Source organism: Phascolarctos cinereus, unplaced genomic scaffold, assembly GCF_003287225.1.
Source record: "Phascolarctos cinereus isolate Bilbo 61053 unplaced genomic scaffold, phaCin_HiC Scaffold_726;HRSCAF=1367, whole genome shotgun sequence".
Classification (NCBI taxonomy): domain Eukaryota; kingdom Metazoa; phylum Chordata; class Mammalia; order Diprotodontia; family Phascolarctidae; genus Phascolarctos; species Phascolarctos cinereus.
This window is the reverse complement of record NW_027556098.1, coordinates 404,230,517-404,252,726: the sequence shown is the minus strand read 5'-3', so window position 1 is coordinate 404,252,726 and position 22,210 is coordinate 404,230,517. Positions and strand designations below refer to the sequence as shown.

Sequence of the window (22,210 nt, the reverse complement as noted above, 5' to 3'; positions counted from 1 at the left end):
ATTCATGCCATCACCCCTTGAACTAGTTTATCTAGGGGTCCCAGAAAACCCTTAAACTTTTAGGTTCCTTGTCAACTCCCCTTATCTCCCTTTGAAAGCCCCAGCCCCACCTTTTGATCTTATACAGATACCTTTCAAACTTCTACCTTCCAGTTCCCTTCATCATCTATTCCCATTGTCTATTCAATTTCTCAGACATTCCAATGGGAATTCTCACCTAGACTCTTTTCCCAGCCCCCTTCCCTGGCCACCCAAAGTTACTTTAGCATATATAAGATCCACCCTGACCCCCGTTCAAATGCTGAGAATCTCTCATGCCCCACAGGCTGAGCTTTTTTCTCTACCAGGCTTTTCCTTCTGGGAGTCACCTGGCCTATATGATTTATCATTAATAAATCTTTTATCTGGCTGGAAGATCTGAGTTGAATTCATTGAGGCAGGGACCAGCGTTGCAATCTTGGGGGTTCCCAGCAGCACGCCAAACCTCTAGACCACTTCAGAAGGACTCTGGGGGCTGGTGTCCTGCGGTGGCTGGACCACGTCTCTCTCTTCATTTGTCTTGGTCAGTGTTCTGCATTTATTATGTGACCCGAGGAATCCTCCAGGAGAACCGTCAGGAGCTCATTGTGTTTATCCTCTCCATCCTGCTGGTGATGTTCCGATCCCTAGTGAACTTCCTTGTGCTGGCAGCGGAGGATAAGCCTGCAAGGGAAGACCCTGTCATCCTGGTGAGTATGTGTGCTCCCTTCTGCCTTGCATCAATCCCCTTCTGTAGACCTGAGCCCTGCAGCACAGAGTGTGAGGATGGGCCAGCCCCTACAGGCAGGAGGGACTCCAGTGGAGTGTGCTAACCCTGGGAAGGAGATGGGCAAGCCAGGGTGTGGGACGCCACAGAGACAGGGAGGGGAGTGCCCTCACGGAGTGTGGTACCCCTGCTCCTCAGCGCTTTTCCTGATCCGCCCCCACAGCACCCCCAGCTTGGGCCTTCCCAGGTCACTTTGTATTCATCCTCCATCCTTCATGGAATGTAAGCTCTGTGAGGGCAGGGGCTTTACTTGTGGCTTTGTATCCCAGCACCTGGCACAGAGGAGGCCCTTAGGCATTGACTGGGCGGGGGGGGGGCTCAGCCACGCTGTCCTCTCAAAAGCCAGGGACAGGAAGCCTCTTCCCTGTGACACCAGCCTGTGCCCCAGGATGACCTGCAGCCCTCACACTGACCTCGTCTCAGGCTGACCTCAGCAGGTGCCCCTCAGAGAGAGAACAGACCGAGAATATCCCCCTCTAAGCCCACGCTGGCCCAGGTCGGCTCAGGGCTCTCCTTGGGTAGCTCTCAGCAGCCAGAGTAGAGGGGACCAAAGAGTGTGGCTGCTGGCACCTTCCTGCCCTCAAGGGGCTCACGTTGTCCTGGAGGGTGACGCTGAAGTCCACACTGGTAGCGCCGCCTCCTCTCTCCTGTGAAACCCTTGGCAGGGGCATGCCTCTCAGGAAAGGAGCCCTGGTGGGAGGGTCCTCTGTGAACACTCATTTCAGTGAGCACACAGCGCCCAAGCAGCCACCAGAGTACAGGGCAGAGTGCTGGACTCTGGGCAGGGTCCAGCCTGCCGATCTCCACGCCCTAGTCCGAGGTGCGGCTAACGTGAATGACCATATGCAGACTGAGGAATGGACGAGATCTTGAGATGACGTTCTCAGATTTCTTCCAACGTCTTTTAAGATTTTGGATGTCTAGAATAACCAGCCAGGCTGACACCTTGCATGTGAGCCCAGAACCACAAAACGTGAGAGATGGGTGGGTTGGCCTTGGCGGCCATTCAGTCCAGCCCATACACAGAGCAGTCCCTACTCCACCAGCCTTGCCTTGAAGACCTCTGAGGGCGGGGATCTCACCCCTTCTCCCCCCTTGAGACTTCCTCCCCAGCAGCCCCACATAGGAGGAGGAGGCTAGGTCCCAGCTCCCTACATCTTCCCCGAGAACAGGAAGGTCCAGGGGAAAGAGCGCCACCGAAAGGCCAACATCTCCCCTCTCAGACTCAGTTTCCTTGTGTGTAACATGAGGAGGTTGGACTGCGTGCCCTTTGAGGGTCCTTCCAGCCCAAGATCTGGAAACCTAAGTGGACACTCACTGTATGTGAAATGGAATGTCAGCCCCTCGAGGGCAGGACCTATTTTCTCTTTGTATTCCCAGCCCCCCCTCCCCCCCCACACGCTGTGCTTGGCACAGCAGGCACTGACTGAGTTAAGCCTCAGAAGTTTTTCTGACCCTGAGATGCAGTCACAACGTCTCCACTAGTGAGGGGAGTCCGAGCTCTGAGACCCCAGGGTCCGTGGCCCGCTCCGCCCAGGGCTCCTCCCCAGGCCCCTCAGGCTTCCCCGGACGAGGCTGTCCCATGGCTGCCCCTTGTGCCCTGCCCATCACGTCACCCTGAGTGGCCCCCGTTGGCACTAGGGCTTTACCCCATCTGACTAAGCTTTGACAAGCTCTTCTGTGGTTTCTTTCCCTCCCGTGGAAAGAACAAGGTCCGGGCATCACCACTTCCTCCTGGCTCGGTGCCTGGGAGGCTGGGCAGAAAGAGCCCTCACTCTTCCTGGGACTCCCCTTCCTTACCTTCAGGGCCAGGCCCACGAGGCTACCTCCCCCCCCGGCCTGCCCTGTCCAGCCCACCCGCCTTGCGCCCTCCGCTTCTTCCACCAAGGTCCCACCCCCTTCTTGGTGTCATCCTCCCTTCCAGTCTGCCAAACCCAGGCTGTACCCAACAGTGAGCAAGCATTTTATCAAGAGACAGGTACGGGCTGGCGCCTGGCTGAGGAGTGAAGGAAAATCACCCTCCTAAGTGCAGGGACCCAAGAAGCAAAGCAGAGGCGGCCCTGCCCCCAAGGAGCTCCCACTCTAAAGAGAGACCACTGAGCAGGAGGGTCGGGACCCGCTCCCAAAGGGCGCAGACCCGCAGAAAAGTAAATGTGAGGGAATGGCATGGCAACGGAAAAATAAACATGAGGGAATTTGAGGAAGGAAAGGCAACTTCTTCCTGGTGTGGAAAGTCCCTCAGAACTCACAGCAGGGGGAACCAGGCAGGGCTTTGTATGGGAGGCAGTGCCCAGGCTGAGCCTTGAAGGATTCTAAAGGGGAGGGGGAGGCGAGGAGTCGTGGGGGCCAGGACAGGGGCGGCAGCCCCTCCTCTCATGATCCCCCGCTGGCCCACTCTGTGCCTTTTATTCTTCCCTTCCCTCAGGACCTGTCTTTCCCCTTCCCTCAGACCTGTGCCTGTCCAGTGAGAGAAGGCCTGTGTCTGGCCACTGTGGGAGGCTGGGCCTCAGGCATCCCATTAGTTAGGAGCTGTCCATCACTCGCATGGTTGTTCACCTGGCCCTGCTAACTTTGCAACTCCCCTAGCAGGCACTCATCCAGATTGGCCCAAGAGCACGAATTCCTAGTCACAGGCATGGCGGTGGGATGGCGTGGTGCCAAGTTTGGCTGGCATGGGGAGGACCGTAAAGCCTGGAAAGGTGGGGACAGCGGGGCTCCTTTTTCTCTCCCTGGCCAGGCCCGGTTCGTCGTGATCCTGCTGGTGGGCTTTTTCGATGTGATCTGTGCCGTGCTCCTCATCCGAGGCCAGGGCATGATGGCCTTCCGAGTGGGCGGGGCCCTGGAGAGCCTGCAGGCTCAGTACTTCATGCTCAATCTCTGCTTCTCCATGCTGACCTTTGATCTCCAAGCTCAGGTATAAAAGGCCCAGAAAGCCCACCCAGAGAAGGCCCCACACCCTTATGTGTCTGCACCTTTGTGCCCAAATGGGATTTTGTCTGACCCATTCCTAAAAAGGAGCCAAGGGGCCAGGGCCTGGCCAGACTGACAGGCTCGTTGATGGTCACCTGGGGGCGGGGCGGGAGCCCATTGGGGGCCTTGATGTGCTCCAGGGGAAAGGCCCTGCCTCCCCAGAAGTAACATTCCCACCTATGCACAAAGAGCCATACGGCCCTGGTTTATTGAAGAGAGCCATTGGAAAAGTTCAGAGGAGTACCAGCATATATTCTGGTGCCCCAGAGGTTTCTGGGGATTAGGTTTCAGGTCCCAGGAATCCTTTGTCTCCTGGCTTCTGCAGGCCAGGCTGCTGAGTGCCTCTGCCATTTGGAGTCAGCAGGAGCCGGGCTCGAGACACCTCTGACATGTCCCAGACAGGTGCCCACCTGCACTGGCAGATGGGAGCCTCCCACCCTTCTTCCAGGAGCGGGAAGGTGTGTTCCATTATCTGTTCTCTGGCTGTGCCCCTAAAGCGCCCCCACCCATGTTCTTTTTTTGGTAAAGCAGTTGAGGTTAAGTCACTTGCCCAGGGTCACATAGCTAGTAAGTGTCAAGTGTCTGCTGTTAGGCGGGATACGAACTCAGGTCCTCCTAACCCTGGGCGCAGCGCTCTGTCCACTGTGCCACCCAGCTGCCCTTGCTTAAGTCTTTTTAAGGTGCCTCCTGGACTTGTGTATGGGGTGAGGGAGAAGGAAGAAAGCCTCTGGTGCGGGGGGGAGGTCACTTCAGGGGCAGGCAGGTGTGGCGCTGCTTGGCCAGTTTAAACAAACAGCCAGACCCAAGTGGGTGGGACACCCCGACCTGTGACACCTTTAACCCGCTCCAAGAACTCGTGGCGCCCTGCTGGCGTCCTCGTTGCCAGCTCCCTGCCCAGACTCTGGTCACCCGAGGTACCCAGAAGTCCTCATGGGAGGCCACCCCGGGACGGGGGGGTTCTGGAGGTCCTCCTGAGCCCTTCTTCTCAAGGACTAGGCTATAGTCCCCCTGTAGTCGAGGTCGGGTCATTTCCTGCAATGGCTGCAGTCCATCGCATGGAGTGGTCCCCTTGGCATCTGCCATCCAGCTGGACATCCTAATGCCAGCTGACACAGCTGTGTCACATTAAGGTTTGCAGAGCACTTTTCACGTATTAGCTCAGCCTTGTGAAGTAAACTGTTATCTCCATTTTATAGATGAGGAAACTGAGGTCTTATGGGCGTGAAGAGGCTTGTTCAGGGTCATGCAGCTAGGCAGTGTCCGAGGTGGATCTGAAGCCAGGTTTTACTGTCTGCCCCAGCGGGCTGCCTCTGGCCGGGGTCAGCATGACCCGGAGCATCCCCAGCCTTTCCTCGGGAGTCGCCATGATGTCCTGAGCTCGGCCAAGCCCACAAGCCTGGCCCTCTGGGGTCTCCTTGGCTTTTCGGGATTTGGGCCCGGCCTTCGTCGGCTCCTCTTCTCCTCAGAAGAGTTCTTGGCCTGTGGCCCAGCCTGTGGACCAGATGGGAGCCAAGGTGAACTCACCATTCCTGGAATCCCTGGGACCCCTCGGGTTCTTGCCGCTCTGTTCATCCTCTCGGCTGCGTGTGGAGCCATTGGGGAGCTGTGGACTGGTCTTTGCCTGGCGCGAGTGCCCTCGGGCGCGTTTGCCCTTGGCCTCCCCGCAGTCTTTGCGGCCACCCTTGGTTGGCAGTTGTGGTTCTGCTCTTGGCCCTGGCCAGGCCTCCCAGCAGAGGGCTGCCACGTGGCATCAGAGCCCGGCCTGCTCTCCCAGTTCAGTCTTGCTGCCTTGGTCGTGGATTCCTTCTGCAAACATCTGTTGATCACTTATTTTGTGTCAGGCACTGACATAGAAAGGCAGGAATGAACCAGTCCTGATCCTGAGGGCTGGCATTCTGTTGGGGGACCCAGCCTGAGTGCAGAGTGGGCACAGAAGCACCATCAGGAAAGAAGCAGTCCACGGGGTCACCAGGAAAGGCCATGGGGGGGCAAGGCATCCAGCCAGCCTGTGGAGGAAGCGAAGGACTGGGGATGGGAGGGAGAACAGGCCAGGGCAAGCCAGGCTGGGCAGAGGGACCCACACACACCAGTCTACCTGGAATCCAGAGTGATGAGAGGGGCTGAGAAGAGACAGCAGCCAGCCTGCCAGAGCCTTTATTCTCAGCTCAGCGTATGCCAGGCACGGGCCAAGGTGGGAGCCAGATTGGGAAGGACTCTAGAGGCCCGTCAGGGGAGGTCCTGTTTTGTCCTAGGGTCAGTGAGGGGCTGAAGTGCAAGCTTCTGGAGCACCTAGCAGTAGTGGTCAGAACCCGTCAGAGTGAAAACTGGAATCCACAGCTCCGTCAGCTCCCCCTTTCCAGAGGAAGTCAGCCCCATGGTAGAGACACGAGCCATCGGGGCGCTGCGCCTTGGTGCTCTGGAGCTGAGACATCTGGGGAAGGGCCCCCGCCAGGCTACCTCACCACACTGACTCCTCTGAATCTTCTGAGTGAACCAGCAGTGAGTGACAACCGGACTTTGCAAGACTTGGACCAGGGCCTTGGCCCCATCTTGTCTGGCATCGTTTGGATGCCCCATTAAAATGAGGTGCAAGATCACAGCTTCTCCCTGGCAGGCTTCTTCCTCCCTCCCCTCCCCTCCCCTCCCCTCCCCTCCCCTCCCCTCCCCTCCCCTCCCCTCCCCTCCCCTCCCCTCCCTCCCCTCCCCTCCCTCCCCTCCTCTCCCCTCCTCTCCCCTCCCCCCTCCCCTCCCCCTTCCTTCCCTCCCTTCCTTTCCTTCTTTCCTTTTTGGGAGAGTTGGTGTAAGACTGTAGGACATGCCTTCTTCAGCCACCTCTTTACCTCAACCATCAGTAAAAGAACAAGGCTCCCTTGTACTGAGGGATATGGCACCATATTCCCACTGGGTTGTGCTCCAAACAGAGAACATTTTGGATTTCCCATTGCTTGCTTTCTAGGACCATTCAGGAAAGGGGGATCAGGCCTTCTCTCACCCATCAGGCTGCCACTTGCTCTCTCATGGGCCGCTGGTGTTATCAGACCCTTCCTCTAACAAGTGCACTCTTCCCTTCCCTTCCCCCCGGAGGGGATGTGTTTAGTATTGGTTAATACAGATACTGACCCATCCCCAGAGCTCCCTTGCTGGCCCATAGATGGGACCACCTCGTTTCTGACTCCTGACAGTTGATGTCTGAGATGAAAGAACCTGCGTGGTCACCTCATTGTTGCTCCGGGGCCTCGGAGGGAACCCGAAGGGCCCGGCAAGCTTCAGTAGCCGGCCGCCAAGCGTGGGCTGCTTTCCCCTGGGACAGATCCCCTCGCCACTTAAGGCATGTGCTCAGGTGCACCCCACTAGGCAACCTTTTATCATGAATGTAATTAGTAACAAGGAGAATGAACAAACAAATGTCAGGAGGTCCTGGCTTGGGAGGGCCAAAGCCAGATAGGAGAGGGGCCCTGGAGCCCCCAGGACCATGTTCACAAGGCCAGAGGAAGATGTCTTTAGGCTAGTGGTCACTGACAAGCGCCGGGGCTTTACGTAGATTTTTCCTTCCGGCGCAAATAGCAAAACAAACAGGCCCTGCCCTGAGCCTCCTGCTCTCTCCCTTTGCAGCTCTGCCTGTGTGTCCTGATCCTGACGTCGGGCCTGTACGCCTCGCTGCAGCACAGTCTCATCCTCATCGTGGGCGTCCTCTGGGCCGGCCTCAAAGTGACCATCGGCATCTTGGCGGTGAGTACGCAGCTGCCGGGCCGCCTCCTGTCCCCTCGCCGGATGTCGGACTGCCTCGCCCGCCCCCTGCCTGCGGTCCTCTCGGTTGCCCTCATTTCCTCGTGTGCCCCTCTGGGGTGGAGGGAGGCAGCCCGCCAGCCCCAGCATTGGCAGAGAGCCCGGAGAAGCTCCAGCAGCGTGTGAGCGCCCTCTTACTGTCCAGGGGCTGCCGTTTTGGTGCTCCTGGTGCTTTCTCCAAGAGGCCAGGGTTCAAGTAGCCCTGCTCTGCTAGTCACCGTGTGCCTGGGCCGGCCCCTTTGCCTCTTGTGGTAAGGCAAGAGGCTTGGCCTCCATGCCCAGGCCCTGTGGGCCTTGGGATTCCCCACCAATACCAGCTGCAGCCTCTGTTGTGTTTCAGTGGACAAGGTTCAAGAGTGGCCACCTTGAGGATGAGCCTCTCGGTACTCAGCCATGTGGAAGGCAGGCTCACTTTCACTTCTGTCCTGCCTGCAACCAGTACGTGATTAATCAGTCAGTCAGCTAGCGTTTATTAGGGATGGACTCCATGCTGGGCACTGTGCTAGGCACTGGGAGCGTAAACCTTGAGGCGCTGATTGAGTGATTGACAGGCTGGTCCTCAACTCCTGCCCTCTCTTCCCTTCTCTTCCTCTTCTCTCTTTCTCTCTCTCTCTCTCTCTCTCTCTCTCTCTCTCTCTCTCTCTCTCTCTCTGTCTCCCCAGTGTCTGTCTCTCTGTCTTTCTCACACACACACACACACACACACACACACATATACACTCTTTCACACATTATCTCTTACACACACATTCTCTCTCTTAGATTCAAACACTGTCACACACACACTCTTTCACACACACACACACACACACACACACACACATACACACACAGAGCTTATCAGTGAACTGTACATGAAGCCCTCCAGCCCAGTAAGACGTGCCATGGCTTGTGCTCGGCTGGCAGCACCTTTGGGCACCGTGGCTGCCTGGCACATGGCCATGGGGGGAAGAGTTCACTGGCAGGAAGGACGTTTCATGACTTTAGACAAGATATTAAGAGTCAGGGGTGCCTGCTGCGTGTGCCACGGCCTGTCTGAAGGCCTGCCCCCCGAAGCAGATGGAGTGGGCCCCCACGGGCTCTTTGGGAGCCTCCCAACAGTGTTCTCGGTTCTCCTCTAGACATTTGCTTCTCCTCAGGGATGAAGATGGGCTGGGCCTCTTAGAATGAGACAGCTTACTTACTATCCATCCAGACGTTTACATGACTGGCCACGTGTGTGTCTCTCCTTCTCCTCATATTTGTGCCTGCCCCTGTGATGTGTGTATGTGCGTGAGTCTTGGCTTGTAGACTTGTAAGATCATAGATCTAGATCTAAAAGGGACCTGAGAGGCCATGAAGTCCCCCGCTTCATTTTATCATTGAGGAAACTGAGGCAGACAGGTGAAGTAACTTGCCCAGGATCACACAGCTAGGCAGTATCTGAGGCAGAATTTGAACTCAGGACTTCTTGGCTTCAAATCCAGGGCTCTGTGCACTGTACCATACTGCCTCGGTTCACCACATCTGTGGACCTTGTTGTAGAGCAGTGAGGCTTCATGCTTTTGGCTCTGGCTTTTTTTTCCCCGAAAGGAAAACTCTTCCTTCTCTCCCTCTTATCTCTTCCTCCCAACTGAGAAAGCAAGAAAAACAAAACCCTTGTTATAAACATAACCAAACAGAAGGAACTCCCACCAGGCTGGGCACAAAGAGAGAGCGCCCCCTCTCTGTCGTGCTTTGTCTGTGCGGGGCCTCGGCCTTTAGAGTTACTTGGCACAATATTGCCATCACTGTGTGAACTGTCGGTCTGGTTCTGCTCCGCTCACTCTGCATCCGTTCTTGCAAGTCTTCCCAAGTTTCTTTGAAATCATCCCCCTCGTCATTTCTTTCAGCACCGTAGTCATCCACGATATTTATATCCCAGAACTTGTTCAGCCATTCCCCGGTTGATGGGCACCTGGTTCAGATTCTAGTTCTCTGCCACCACATTGTACATGCGGGTCCTACTATTGCTGGGTATGTACAGCTTAACTTTTAATTTTTTAATTTTGACTTTTTTTTTTTAGGCAGTTGGGGATAAGTGACTTGCCCGGGGTCACACAGCTAGTAAGTGTCAAGTGTTTGGTCTGAGGCCACATTTGAACTCAGGTCTTCCTGACTTCAGGGCCGCTGCTCTATCCACTGTGCCACCTAGCTGCCCCGGGTATGTACAGTTTAATAGCTTTCTGAAATGTCCGGACCCGTTCACAGCTCTACCAATAAGGCCTTGGAGTACCTTCCCCACCCCCTCCACATGCCCTTCCATTTTTACCTTTTTAAAAAAATCTAATTTACGGGTCTAGTGGGCATAAGGTAGAACCGCAGAGTGGTTTTAATTTATCTTTCTCTAGTCATCAGTGATTTGGAGCACTTTTTTTTTATATAGTAGCTTGAATTTCTTCCCCTTAAAACTGCTTGTTCCTATTGTTTCATCATTTATCAATCTGGGAATAGCTCTTATTCTTAGAAATGTTAATCCCTTTCCTACATGAAACTTAGCAATGAGACTTTTATCAGAGAAGCTTGCTGAAAAATTTTCCCTCAGTTTCCTGTTTTTCTTCGGTTTTAGCTGTATTAGTTTTGTTTGGGCGAAAGCTTTTTAATTTTATGTAATCAATCTGTGATTTTCCACCATTTTGCCTCTTCTCTCTTTCCCGCACCGTGGAGCCCATTTTGTCCAAGGCATGCGTTCATTGGAGCTTATATGGTAGGAGGGGTTGGTCTGTGCCTCATTTCTGTCAGGCTGCTTTCCAGTTTTCCCAGCAGCTTTGTTGAATAGTGAGTTCTTGCCCCATTATCTGGGCTCTTTGGGTTTCACCAGGCTGTGGTGCTTGTTTGCCTCTATATGTTGTGGGCTTGAATAGTTTCCCTGACCTGCCTTTCTATTTCTTAACCAAGTTGTTTTTGACGATTGCTGGCTTTGTAGCGTGTTTCGGGATCTGGCCCTGCTAGGCCCTCTTCCTTCCCACTTTTCTTTTCGTTCATTCCCTTGGGATTCTTGACCTTTTGTTCCTCCAGATGAATTTTGTTATTATCTTTTCCTAGCTCTATGGAGTAATCCTTGGGAGTTTGCCTGATTGGCATGACACTGAATAAGTAAATTAATTTAGGTACTATCGTCACATTTATCGTATTGGCTTGCCCCACCCATGAGTAATTAATATTTCTGCAGTTACTTAGATCTTTCTTTGTGTAAAGAGTGTTTTGTAATTGTATTCATATAATTCCTGTGTGTGTCTTGCAAGTAGACTCTCCAATAGTTTATACTTTCTGTAGCCATTTTAAATGGAATTTCTCTTCCTGTCTCTTCCTGCTGGATTTTGTTGATAATATACAAAAATGCTAATGATTTGTATGGGTTTATTTTGTGTTTTTCAATTTTGCTGGAATTGTTCGTTATTTCATTAGTTTTTTAGTTGATTCTCTGAAGTTCTCTAAGTAAACTTTTATGCCATCTGCAAAAAGCAATAATTTTGTTTCCTGTTTGCCTATACTTATTCCTTCCGTTTCTTTTTCTCTTCTTGTTATAGCTAGCAATCCTAGCGTAATATTGAATAGTAGCTATGATAATGGACATCCTTGCTTTACCCTGATTTTACTAGAAAGGCATCTAGTTTATCCCCATATTTGGTTTTAGATAAATGCTGTTTATCATATTATGGAAAAAAATTGATTTATTCCTATGCTTTCTAGTATTTTTTTTTAAACAGGAATGATTATATCATGTCAAAGGTTTTTTTTTGCATCTATTGATATAATTACATGATTTTTGTTGTTCTAATTAATTTACTCATTTATGATGATAGTTTTTCTAGCACCGAGCCACCCTTGCATTCCTGGAGCTATAGCTCCAGCCTGGTCATGGAGTGTAATTTTTGTGACATGTCATCGTAGTGTCCTTCCTAATACTTTATTTAACATTTTTGTATCAATATCATTAGGCATAGTGGCCTGTAGTTTTTTTCTCTGTTTTCATTCACTGTGGTTTAGGTATCAAGCCCTGCTCTATTTGTGTCATAGAAGTAGGAGCCTTTCTTTTCCTATTTCTTTCCAGTAGTTTATGTGATGTTTGGAATTATTTTTTAAATGTGTGGTTACTTATAAACACACCTGACCCTGAATCTTTTTTCCATTGGGAGTTCATTTATGACTTGTTCAATTTCTTTCTCTGAGATTTAGTTATTCAGATTCTCTATTTCTTGTTTCTTCAACCTGGGCATTTTATATTTTTGTAAATATTCATCCATTTCATTTAGATTGTCTGTTTAATTGGCATATACTTGAACAAAATAGTTCCCAATAATTTTTTTTTCTTTTTCATTGGTTAGGAATTCACCTTTTTTATTTTTATGTTAGTCATTAGGTTTTCTGCTTTTTAAAAAAATTCATGTTCATTAATGGTTTATTGTTTTTCCCTAAAAAATCCCAGCTCCTAGTTTTATTAATTCATTGTTGTTGCTGTTGTTTTTTTGCTGTTTTATTAATCTCTTTTTTGATTTTTAGGATTTCAATTTGTTGTTTGATTAGGGTTTTTTAATTTGTTGATTTTTCTAGGGTTTTTTTTTCTTGTATGCCCAGTTCATTAATCTGTTCTTTTATTGGTGAAAGTGTTTAGAAACATACGTTTTCTCAAAAAATTTGATAAATTGTCTCATTATGGTCATTATCTTTAATGAAATTATTATTTCACTAATTTGTTTTTTTATCCACTCATTCTTTGTTTCATTGTTTTTGTGTGTGTGTGTGTGTTTTTTAGGCAATTGGGGTTAAGTGACTTGCCCAGGGCCACACAGCTAGTAAGCGTCAAGGGTTTGGTCTGAGGCCGGATTTGCACTCTGGCACTCCTGACTTCAGGGCCGGTGCTCTATCCACTGCGCCACCTAGCTGCCCCTGATCCGCTCATTCTTTGGGATTAAGCTATGTTTAGTCTCCAATTAATTTTAAGGGGCACTTTATTAAATATATTTTATTACATTGTGGTCCATAAAAAGATGTATTTAATATTTCTGCTTTTCTGCATTTGTGAGGGTCAGTCTTTGTGAAGTTTCCATGCACAGCTGAGAAATATGTGTGTGTACACACACACACACACACACACACACACACACACACACAGACACGCACACAGTCCTTTCTATTCCCATTAAGTAATCTCCAGAGATCTATCATGTCTAACTTTTCTAAAATTCTAAAATTCAGGTTCTTGACTTTTTAGTTTTATTTTTTGGTTAGATTTGTCTAAGGTTGAGAGGGGCTAAGTTGAGGCCCCCCATTTTTTATTGAGGTCCCCATAGTTTTATTGCCAGTCTTTCCCTGTGACACGTTTAATTTTTCCTTTAAATATTTAGTTGCTATGCCATTTGTTTAGCATTGATGTGGCATTGTCTACGGTGCCTTTCAAAGGCAAAATATAGTTTCCTCGTTTGTCTCTTTTAATTTCGTCTTTTTTGCTGTTGCTTTGTCTGAGCTATCGATTGTAACTCTACCTTTTGTACTTCAGTGCAAGCAGAAGAGATTTTGCTTCAGCCCCTTATTTGAACTCTGTGTGCGTATTTCTGAAGCGTGTTCTTTATCAGCAGTGTACTGTTGGATTCAGCTGTCCGATCCATTTTGCTCTCCTCTTCCGTTTTATGGATGAGTTCGTCCCATTCAGATTCACCATTAGGATTATTAATTATTTACTTCCCTCTATCCTAGTCTTTTATACTTTTCCTTCTGTTTTTTTTTCCTGGCCCCTCTTTCTTTGTTTTGCTAAAAACTAATCTCTCCTTAATCTGCCCTCCTTCTTGCTGCCCCCTTTCTGCTTTCGTCTTTCCGTCCTGTTTACTTGTTGAGTGAACTGTATTTCTGTGCCTAGGTAAGTGTGTATTCTCCTTTCCTTGGACCAGTTCAGATGAGAGTGAGGTTCAAGCATCACCCATTCCCCCCTCCTCTTCTTCCTCGTTTGTTCTAAGCTTCTATTTGTGTGCCCCAGTTAAAGTGAGATGATTTTCCCCGTTCTTCTGCCATCTTCCTCCCCACACTCCTCCACCCACTCACCCAGGGGGACAGAACCGTTCCCAGGCCCTTTGTCTAATGAGACTCCTTCTGTGACTCCTGATGGAGCTCTGAAATGATACATGTCAGGGGATACGAGTTAGAATGTAAACCATTTATCCCTCTTTAGTTCCTAATGATTGCCCACTCGCCTTTACCTTTTTTGGTTTCTCTTGACTCCTGTGCTTGTATTCCACAGAGTCTGTTTGTCTCTGATAGTTTCGTCAGGGACACGTGGAAGCCCTTGGTTCCATTAATGGTCCATTTTTTCCCTGTCGGTTTGCGCTCAGTTTTTTTCTCGGCAGGTTGTTCTTGGTTGAAAGCCCAAGTCTTTTGCCTTCTGGGACATCGTATTCCAAGCTCCCTGTTGCTTCATGGCACCGGCTGCTAAAGCGTGTGTGGTCCCGGCTCCTCAGTGCCTGAATTCTTCCTTTCTGGATGCTTCTGGTGTTCTTTTCTTTGACCTGCAGCCTGAGTCTCGGCTCCAAGGTTCCTGGGAGTTTCCAGCTGGGGGCTTGTTTCAGGACGCGATGAGTGTATTCCTTCTGTCTCTACTGTGTCCTTCATCTCCAGAGGTCTGGGCAGCTTTCTTTTAAGATGTCTTGTCATGCGATGTCAGGGCTCCTTTTTTGGTCCGGGTGTTCAGGTGTCCACTGGCTCTTAAAGGCTGTTGGTTTTGCTCTGAGAGACCTTGTGTTTTCTCCTCCTCCTCTGTTGACTTGGGCTTTGTTTTTGTTTTGCTTTGTCTTGTTTTTCTGAAGCAGTCAGACTGAGTGACTTGCCCAGGGCCACACAACTAAGGAGTGTCTGAGGTCAGATTTGCACTCAGGTCCTCCTGACTCTGGGGCTGGTGCTCTGTCCACTGGGCCACCTAGCTGCCCTTCTTTTGACTTCGTTTTCACTTTTCTTGTTGTCTTATTGAGCTTTTGCTTGGTCAGGTCTAATTTTCAGGGAGTTATTTTCTTCAGTAAGTTTTTTTAACTCTTGTTAAAAGCTATTAATTCTCTTTCCACAGTGCTCATTTCATTCTGTTTTGTTTCTCTAGCCCACTCATGTGTTCTTCAAAATCTTTTTTTTTTCTCTTTCTAACTTTTGCTCCCTTGTTCCAGGAATTCTAGTTAGACGTGTGCCCATGGTGTGTTTTTCTTCAAGGCTTTGCTTGTAGATCTGTTAGAGTTCTCTTCTTCTGGGTGTGTGTCTTCACCTTCCTCCTCACCATCATAGTTCTTGATGGTGGGTTTCTTTTTTATTTGCTCATTCTTCTGGCCTTCACCTTGGCTTTGGACTTCATGTAGGGGCTGGGCTCTGCCAGGGAGTGTGTGAGCTGAGGTTTTGTCCTCTTGGGTCCTAAAGTTTTGAGTATTGTGTTGTTTCAGGATTGCAGACAGTCCAGCTGGGCACCTGTGAGCTTTCGGTGTTCCCAGAGTGGTCCAATCCAGGGCAAAGTCTGCTTGCTGCCCCTGGTCTGAGCTCAGCAAGGGGCTGGGATGCTGCTGGACCCTGCCCCGAACGTCCAGAGCTCCCCTTGCTCTGGGCTCCCTGCCTTGGCCGTTCCCCTGTAGGCTTCAGACACGGTTGGGCACCAGAGATATACCCTTGCTCTTGGCTCCTTCCATCCCTCACTGTGGACACAGCCCAGGGCCCGAGCCGGCTCGTCAGCTGGGAATGCCACACCTAGCCTCAGGTCCCCTCCATAGTGTGCCCCAAAGTGAAGCTCCCCTTGTGACCCCCCAGAATTGAGTAAAAGGAACTGGGCACCAGAGTGTATGTGATGGTGTGGGCGAGCCCCTCCTTCTTCAGCACCCCTGTTCAGCCTCTATCCCCTTCCTCCCCACTTTAGAGGTGAGAAAGCTGAGAGTCAGGGAATGACTTCCCAAGTCCCCCAAGAGAGTGAGGAGCGGAGCCAGGATTCGAACCCAGGACCCCTGACTCTCCATCCAGTGCCCTGTGCTTCCTTTCTTATTAGTACAAGTGCATTCAGAGATGGGCATTTTGTGGGAGGGGAGGCTCTCTCCCTCATTGCCAGAGGTGGAGGCCTAGATGTACCGTGACCCTCACCTTCAGCCTCCTGGACAGTGCTGGTGACCCTCGCCCTCTGCCTCTTGGACAATCCTGCTCTGAAATCGGGCTTTGCTCTGGGCCGATACAGAGCCCTAGGGTTTCTTGGCCCCTCCCCCCCAGTAGAGCAGGGCTTGCTCTTCCCCTTTTTCTGTGTCAGCCAGTGCCCCTGGGGCAGTCCAGTGAAAGGCCTTCTCAGAATCATGTTTTTAAATGTACAAAAGAAAGCACACAGAAGTGTAGAGGAAACCAGTTATGCTGAAATATAATGCAGACTCCCCTGCTTAGCTGTCCCACTCCCAGCCCCACCCAGGGCCTAGCTCCCTCCCCAGATTCTTCCAGTTCTTCTCACCCCAGACACCCAGATGAGGTCATGGGTGTGCCTGGTTTTGTGGGAGGCTCCCTGCAGCCAGCCCGATGACCTCCCTGCCTCCCCACTCCTCTGGGGTTTGCTGGTAGTACCCGAGGCTGCATCCAGGGTGGCAGTGCTCCTATCCTCCCCTTCTGATCTAGGGCTCGAAGGACTCTTGATGTCACTTGGTCCAGCATCCTTCTTTTAGAGAAGAGAAAACTGAGGCCCATAGAGGGAATCACCTGTGTGATTTGAACTCGGATCCCAAGACTCTGGGTTGAGTTCCTCTCTACCTGTCTTCAGAGGAGCCATGACCCTGAGGGTCTGGCCGAGCTCTGGAGGGGAGAGGGGCCCCTCTGGCTTGCCATGCAGCCCTCCCCTGACTGGTGATAGATAGAGCCCGAGGTGACCGCCAGTTAAGAATGAGAATGGGAACGTTGGGGGGCATGATGGGGAGAACCAGGAGGAAAGTGACCTTTGTGTAGAAAGGTCACCTTGTCCCCTGAGCTCCTTCCTTTGGACTGGCCAGCCCCAGCTGTGGGGGAGGACAGCAGGGCAGGCCTACTTTGGACCCTCAGGCCAGAGGTCAGAGAGCATCCCAGACCCTCTGGGACATCTCAGATTTCAGACTGGTCCTTTCATCTTTTTCAAGCCCCTGGGGAAGAGTCCTGTGCTTCTCCCGAGGGCTCCAAGCAGGATGGGCTTGCTCCTAAGCTGAGGGGAGCTAAGGCCCCTCAGGGACGTCCCCAAGGCTCTTCAGGGGAGCCCATGGGCTTGGCACCTATGGGTGCTGTCCTCATGGGTCAGCATGACCGTTGCTCCCCCTCATTCATCCCTGCCTTTGGTTGACCCATTACCAGGCCCTCGCTGTGTCCCTCCCAGGCCTTAGCAGTTCTGTCTGGCCCAGGGATCTATGAGGCATTTAACATAACCCCAGAGGGTCTTCTGAAGGCCACAGGCAGTTCCTGGGCAAAACTCCCTTCTGGACTCCCTGTGTCTCTGGCCACAGTGACTGCTGAGATGAATTTAGGGTTAGGGTTAGGCCTGTGGACAGAACACACTCCTGGACTGGCCCCCATTACCCCAGGGTAGCGTCTGTGTGGGAGGTGGGCTCAGCACCTGCAGGAGCAGAAGGAGGATCTGCCATCCCTTCCCCCCAGGGCTGGATGCCAGGGCAAGAGGCCTTCCTCTTCTCAAGGGTCCTGGCCCTGGCGGTCTCTGCCTGGAGCTGGGACGCTGGGAGATGGTGCCTCTCAGCAGGAGCTGGGAAGTCAAAGCCGAACTTGGAGGGGCCTGGAACAGAGCAGGGCCCAGGCCTGGGTCATCCTTGCTGACCAGCTAGGAGGTTATCCCCCCTCCCTTTTACAAGTGGGGAAACCAAAGCCCCAAAAGGTGATGTGCTGTGGTCATAGTACCTACATCCTCCCATTTGAGCCTCAGAATAACGCTGGGAAGCAAGCCCTAGACATGGTCTTATCCCCATTTTCCAGAGGAGGAAGCCGGGGCTCATGAGAGGTCAAAGGACTCGGCCAGATTCACACAGCTAGGAAGTGCCTGAGGTCCTCTGGACTGCCACCCCTGCAGTTTCCCCAAAAAGGAACCTCCCAAGATCCTTTCTTCCTCCCATAATAAGTTTTCCATAAAGACCATCTAAAACCCCATTTTATAGAGAAATAAACTGAGTCCCACGCAGGCAGGCCTGCTCGCCCAGTCCCACAGCTAGTCATTCGCAGCCAGATTCTCTAACCCCTGAGCCAGCCGCCCTCCCTGGTCCATGCCATGGGGCAGGGTGGCGGCTGATGTGTGTCTTGGTGGTTGCGCTAAGGTGGACAGAGCGCCCTCGGTGGCATTGCCTGACCCTGGGTGGAGGGGAGGCCTTCACCAGGTCCCAGGTGATCTCAAAGGGACATTGTTTTCTTTGCAGATTCTGAGGGAGCTGAAGGCCCTGGTGTGGATTTTCCTGGTGCAGAACGTCCCTGAAGTGGCTTACCTCTTCTATCTCCTCTACACGGTGAGGGGGCTGCGGGCAGAGGGGAGGACAAAAGTCATCCATGCGCTGTGCCATTGGAGGGCAGTCTGGCACCTGAAATGCTCCGTGGCACTCTCTCCTCACAGCCCGGCTTGCAGGCCTTTCTGCGGCCCAGCCGGCCAGGCCCCCTGAGCTGTGAGGGGCCAGGGAATCTTTGCCTCACCGTCCCTCGGGCCAGGGCCGGGTCAGGCTGACTCTGTTCCCATCAGCTTAGCTCAGCCGTCTCCGGGATGCTGCCAGCAGTCAGGGGGACCCTTCTGCCCTAGGAGGTCAGGGTCTAGCCCTGGACTGAGCTGTGTGGCTTTGCTCTCTCCTCTGTCTCCATTAGCCAGACTGGAGAAGAGCCATTGTTTTGGCTGGAGCTGGCCGTGGCCGAGAGAGACGTGTTCTCCCTGTTGTAGCAATGCTGAGGCAGAGGGTCTCGCTGACCCTTTGCAGGCCTGGGACTCCCCAGGAGAGGGCTGGGGTGAAGGGCACATACCCTGGGCTTCCTGAGGTGGTGGAGAATGGTGCCAGATGCCAGGGACGCTGCCTCGGGGAGCCCCCATGAGTCCACCCCAGATATGTACAGGTGCCCTGGTCCTCTTGGATGGGATCTCCAGCTCCTGCCAGGTTTGATTGTGTGGGGTTTTTTTTTGGGGGGGGGCAATGGGGTTAAGTGACTTGCCCAGGGTCACATAACTAGTAAGTGTTATATGCCTAAGACCAGACTTGAACTCAGGTCCTCCCAACTTCAGGGTCAGTGCTCTATCCACTGCACCACCTTGCTGCCTCAAGGTTTGGTTGTTAATAGACAGGAAGCCATTGATCCACATGGGTGGGTCTTGTATTGTGTGATTCTTGGAAGTTCTGAATTGCTTCCGTGGGTTTTCAGCGGACTCGTGAAGGTTTTCCAGGTAGACCACAGTATACCTGACTCACAGCAGTGGTTTTGCTTTTCCCTGGCCTCACGTCATGATCCCTCAGTCTTTCAGCATTTCAAGGACCATGGTCACCATTAAATAGCCAGCATCACTTCACACAGGGCTGGTCACAGAGCAGGTGTATAACAAACATGGCTGGCAGTGGGCGACCTTGCTTTACTCCTGCTGTTAGTGGAAAGGCCTCTCACTTTTCTTCATTACACGTGATTTTTGCTGTTGGTATTAGAGACATGTATACAGTGTTAAGGGAAGGTCCTTTTATTCCTATGTTTTCTAGTTGTTTTTTCAAACAGAAACAAGTATTGGATTTTATCAAAAGCCTTTTCGGCACCTACAGATATCTTTTGGGTTTATTGTTTTTGTTATTAACGTGGTTGATGATGTTTTTAGTTTTCCTTATACTGAACCAGCCAGCAGGGCAAGGCTGGGGGCACAAGATGCAGCGGGGGCCTGGGGCTTCAATCCTCTAGCTTCGTGTGCTCCACTTTTCAGTTCCTGCCTCACAGGGGCCGCCCCGAGCAGAAAGGAGATGCTTGAGCAGCTCTGTCTCACCCTCCTCCAAGCATCTAGCATGGCTTAGGTAGCCAGGGCGGCCAGGTGCAGGTTGAGAAAACGGGAGTTCCAGGTCCCTGGGAGGGCAGTGAGCTTCCTCTTCAGAGAGTATGCAAATCATGTTCAGTATGTATTGATTCATTAAGGAGAGGGAGAGGGAGAGAGCCAGGAAGGAACAGGCCAGCCACTCAGCTAAGATCCCACCTACTTCCCAGGAGCAAAATGCAGCTGGGCCAGGCCTAACCAAAAGGCTGCTGACAGCCACCAGCGGACCGGCCCTGGGACTGGCCACGCTCCAGTCTGACCTTGGACTCCAGGTGCCGATTTTGTTTCTTCAGTTGGGAGAAGCAGCAGCTTGGAGCCCGAGCTCTGGCCAGAGTGACTGGTGGCTGACTTGATCCCATCAGCTCCGGCTCCAGGACGGCTGTAGTCATTTCTCTGTCTCGGTGAGAAAGTGATTCATTTCACCTGAACATTAAGAGCCCACTCTGCTCAAGGCCCTGGGGTGGAACAACATGGGCACGGCCACGTGGCAGAGGGGCACGGGGGGAAGGATGGCAAAAGGAGAGTCAGACTGAGGACTCCGGGAACATGGGGAAGGGAAGGAAGCTTCCATGTGGGACTGGGGCCTCGGAGTGAATAACAGAGCCAGCGAAAGGACTCCAGTGCAGCCAGGGGGACAGCCTGGGCCAGACGAGGACCAGTCTGGCTTGGGTACAAAGTGTGGTGTCACAGAGAGGGGACTGCAGATTGGTCCCCAGGAGCCTTCTCAGATAATTACCTCTGAATGATTATAGCTAGCACTGATACACCAACTGTTACACTTGCAGAGTGGTTACATAGGGGGTCTCATCTGAGCCTTACAAACCCCGGAAACTGAAGATGAGCCAGGCTAGATGACTTGCCCAGGGTCACAGAGCTAACAAGTGTCTTCCTGACACCCCTCTAGTACTATGTACTCTGTTGCCTTGCTGCCTCAAGACGCAGAGGGAGAAAAGTGTGGAGGCAGGTCGGTCATTCGTAAGAAAGGCTGATGGGAGATCAGGGTGGAGAGCCAGCCCCGGGCCTGGAAGGCCTGTATTCCTGGCCTGTCTCTGGCAGCTCCCCAGGAGCACGAGCACGGGAGGTGCTGCCCCGATGGGCCACGGGCCCTGTTCTTCTCCTGCCCTGGCTTGTCCCACCCTCCCATTTTACAGATGAGGAAACTGAGTCTCAGAGAAGTGGGGGCTTGTTCAAGGTCACACAGGAAGTGAGCTGGTCTAAGTTCTCAGGAATAAAACGTTGACCAAAAGAAGAGACTAGCCCATTGAGAGAGGATTTCTAGAGGTCACTGAGGAAAGAGAGAGCATAAGCTGTTCCTGTTCGGAAGTTCCTCGAAGGAAGGGGCTGGTTCCTTTTGTGTCCTGGTGTGTCTTAAAACACGCTCATTGGATTATTGAATGGTGTGGTCAGAAAGGGATGCGCAGATGGTAGGGGGAAGCAGCTGGTCTGCCCCCAGTGAGAGGGGAAGAGCCGAGTCCTGAGGACAACCCAACCATCTTTTCCCACATGTGTGTGTGTGTGTGTGTGTGTGTGCACGCACACATGCATGCATGTGGCTGGGTGCTCACACATGCCTAGCCTGGTTCCCTGGCCTGACCACAACATTTCCTGAAGCCCACCTGGGGTTTCCTGGGAAGAAGTGGCCATCCTAAAGCCAGATCACGCAGGTCCAAGGGCAGGCCCCTCCCCTTCCTGGCTGCCCCTGGCAAGAAGGCCGGACCAGAGCTGGGGAGCAGCACGTGGCATGGCTGTGATGTGAGATCTGTCAGTTCGGATGGGTGGGGGGTCAAGGCAGGCCTGGGATGGGCACGGCTGCTCCTGAGAAAGGAAGGGGAAGGGGCCCCGCGTCCTGGGGAGCCCATCCCAAGGTGCTGAACGAGATGTGCTCGTCTTTTCAGATAAGCAGAGCGTGGGGCCAGGGCAGCTCCTACACTGGAGAGGCGGCCGCCATCGTGGGCTCCTGCATCTCGGTAGCCATCAAGTCTGTCTTGCTTTGGGCCCTGGTCCACGTGTATCGAAGCTTTGGCCAGGGTCTGAGAGAGAGAAGTGAGTGGATCCTTGCTGCCCCCAAACCCCTACCCTGTCACTGGGTCACTGGATCATAGGACCTTAGAGGATACCCCCCCACACTCACACCCATTTTACAGATGAGGAAACTGAGGCCCAGGAAGGTAAAGGGCCTTGCCCAGGGTCCCATAGATGTTAATGGCCAGGCTGGGATTCAAGCCCAGGTCCTTTGATTTCAAACCCAATAGGAGGCCACAGAGGGTCATCGCTGGGGCATGAGCCCAGACCCTTCCCCATGCTTGAGGCCCGGGCAGCCGTGCCCACTCTGTGCCCATGCTGGGCAGCCAAAGGTGGAAGCTCACTCCGCTCTAACTAGGGAAGAGAGCCCCTCTTCCTGCTCTCCCATGGGCATTGTCTGGCTTAATCTGGACCCTGGGCTGACCCAGGTCTCTTGTGTTGCAGCCCAGAAAACCTACTTCTTTTCCCTGGTACTGTTTCCTCCTCTCCCCCTGCCCCAGCCCAAGGAGCAGAGAGTGGAGGGGCAGAGTGGTGCCTGGTCAAGGGCAGGAGATAAAGCTGCAGCGCCGGTCAGGTGGAGGCTGTGACCTCCACTGATTGCAGAGCCTCCCTGT

At 52.3% G+C, this 22,210-nt stretch overlaps 1 protein-coding gene across 6 annotated transcripts in view; it reads left to right on the top strand.

The window, feature by feature from the left end:
* LOC110200628 (uncharacterized) overlaps positions 1-22,210 on the top strand; it is a 38,649-nt gene that overhangs the window by 14,951 nt on the left and 1,488 nt on the right. For 2 of the 6 annotated variants that reach the window (XM_020976027.2, XM_020976014.2), the window contains exons 4-9: positions 568-728; positions 3,543-3,719; positions 7,388-7,504; positions 17,950-18,036; positions 19,745-19,975; positions 21,470-21,556. In XM_020976027.2, the coding sequence (XP_020831686.1) occupies positions 568-728; positions 3,543-3,719; positions 7,388-7,504; positions 17,950-18,036; positions 19,745-19,927 (725 nt within the window). In that variant the 3' untranslated portion in view covers positions 19,928-19,975; positions 21,470-21,556. Of the gene's footprint in view, positions 1-567; positions 729-3,542; positions 3,720-4,042; positions 4,234-4,971; positions 6,362-7,387; positions 7,505-17,949; positions 18,037-19,744; positions 19,976-21,469; positions 21,618-22,210 lie in introns of those variants that run through there. The other 4 variants (XM_078145767.1, XM_020976022.2, XR_013482566.1 and 1 more) reach the window with 3 other exon arrangements.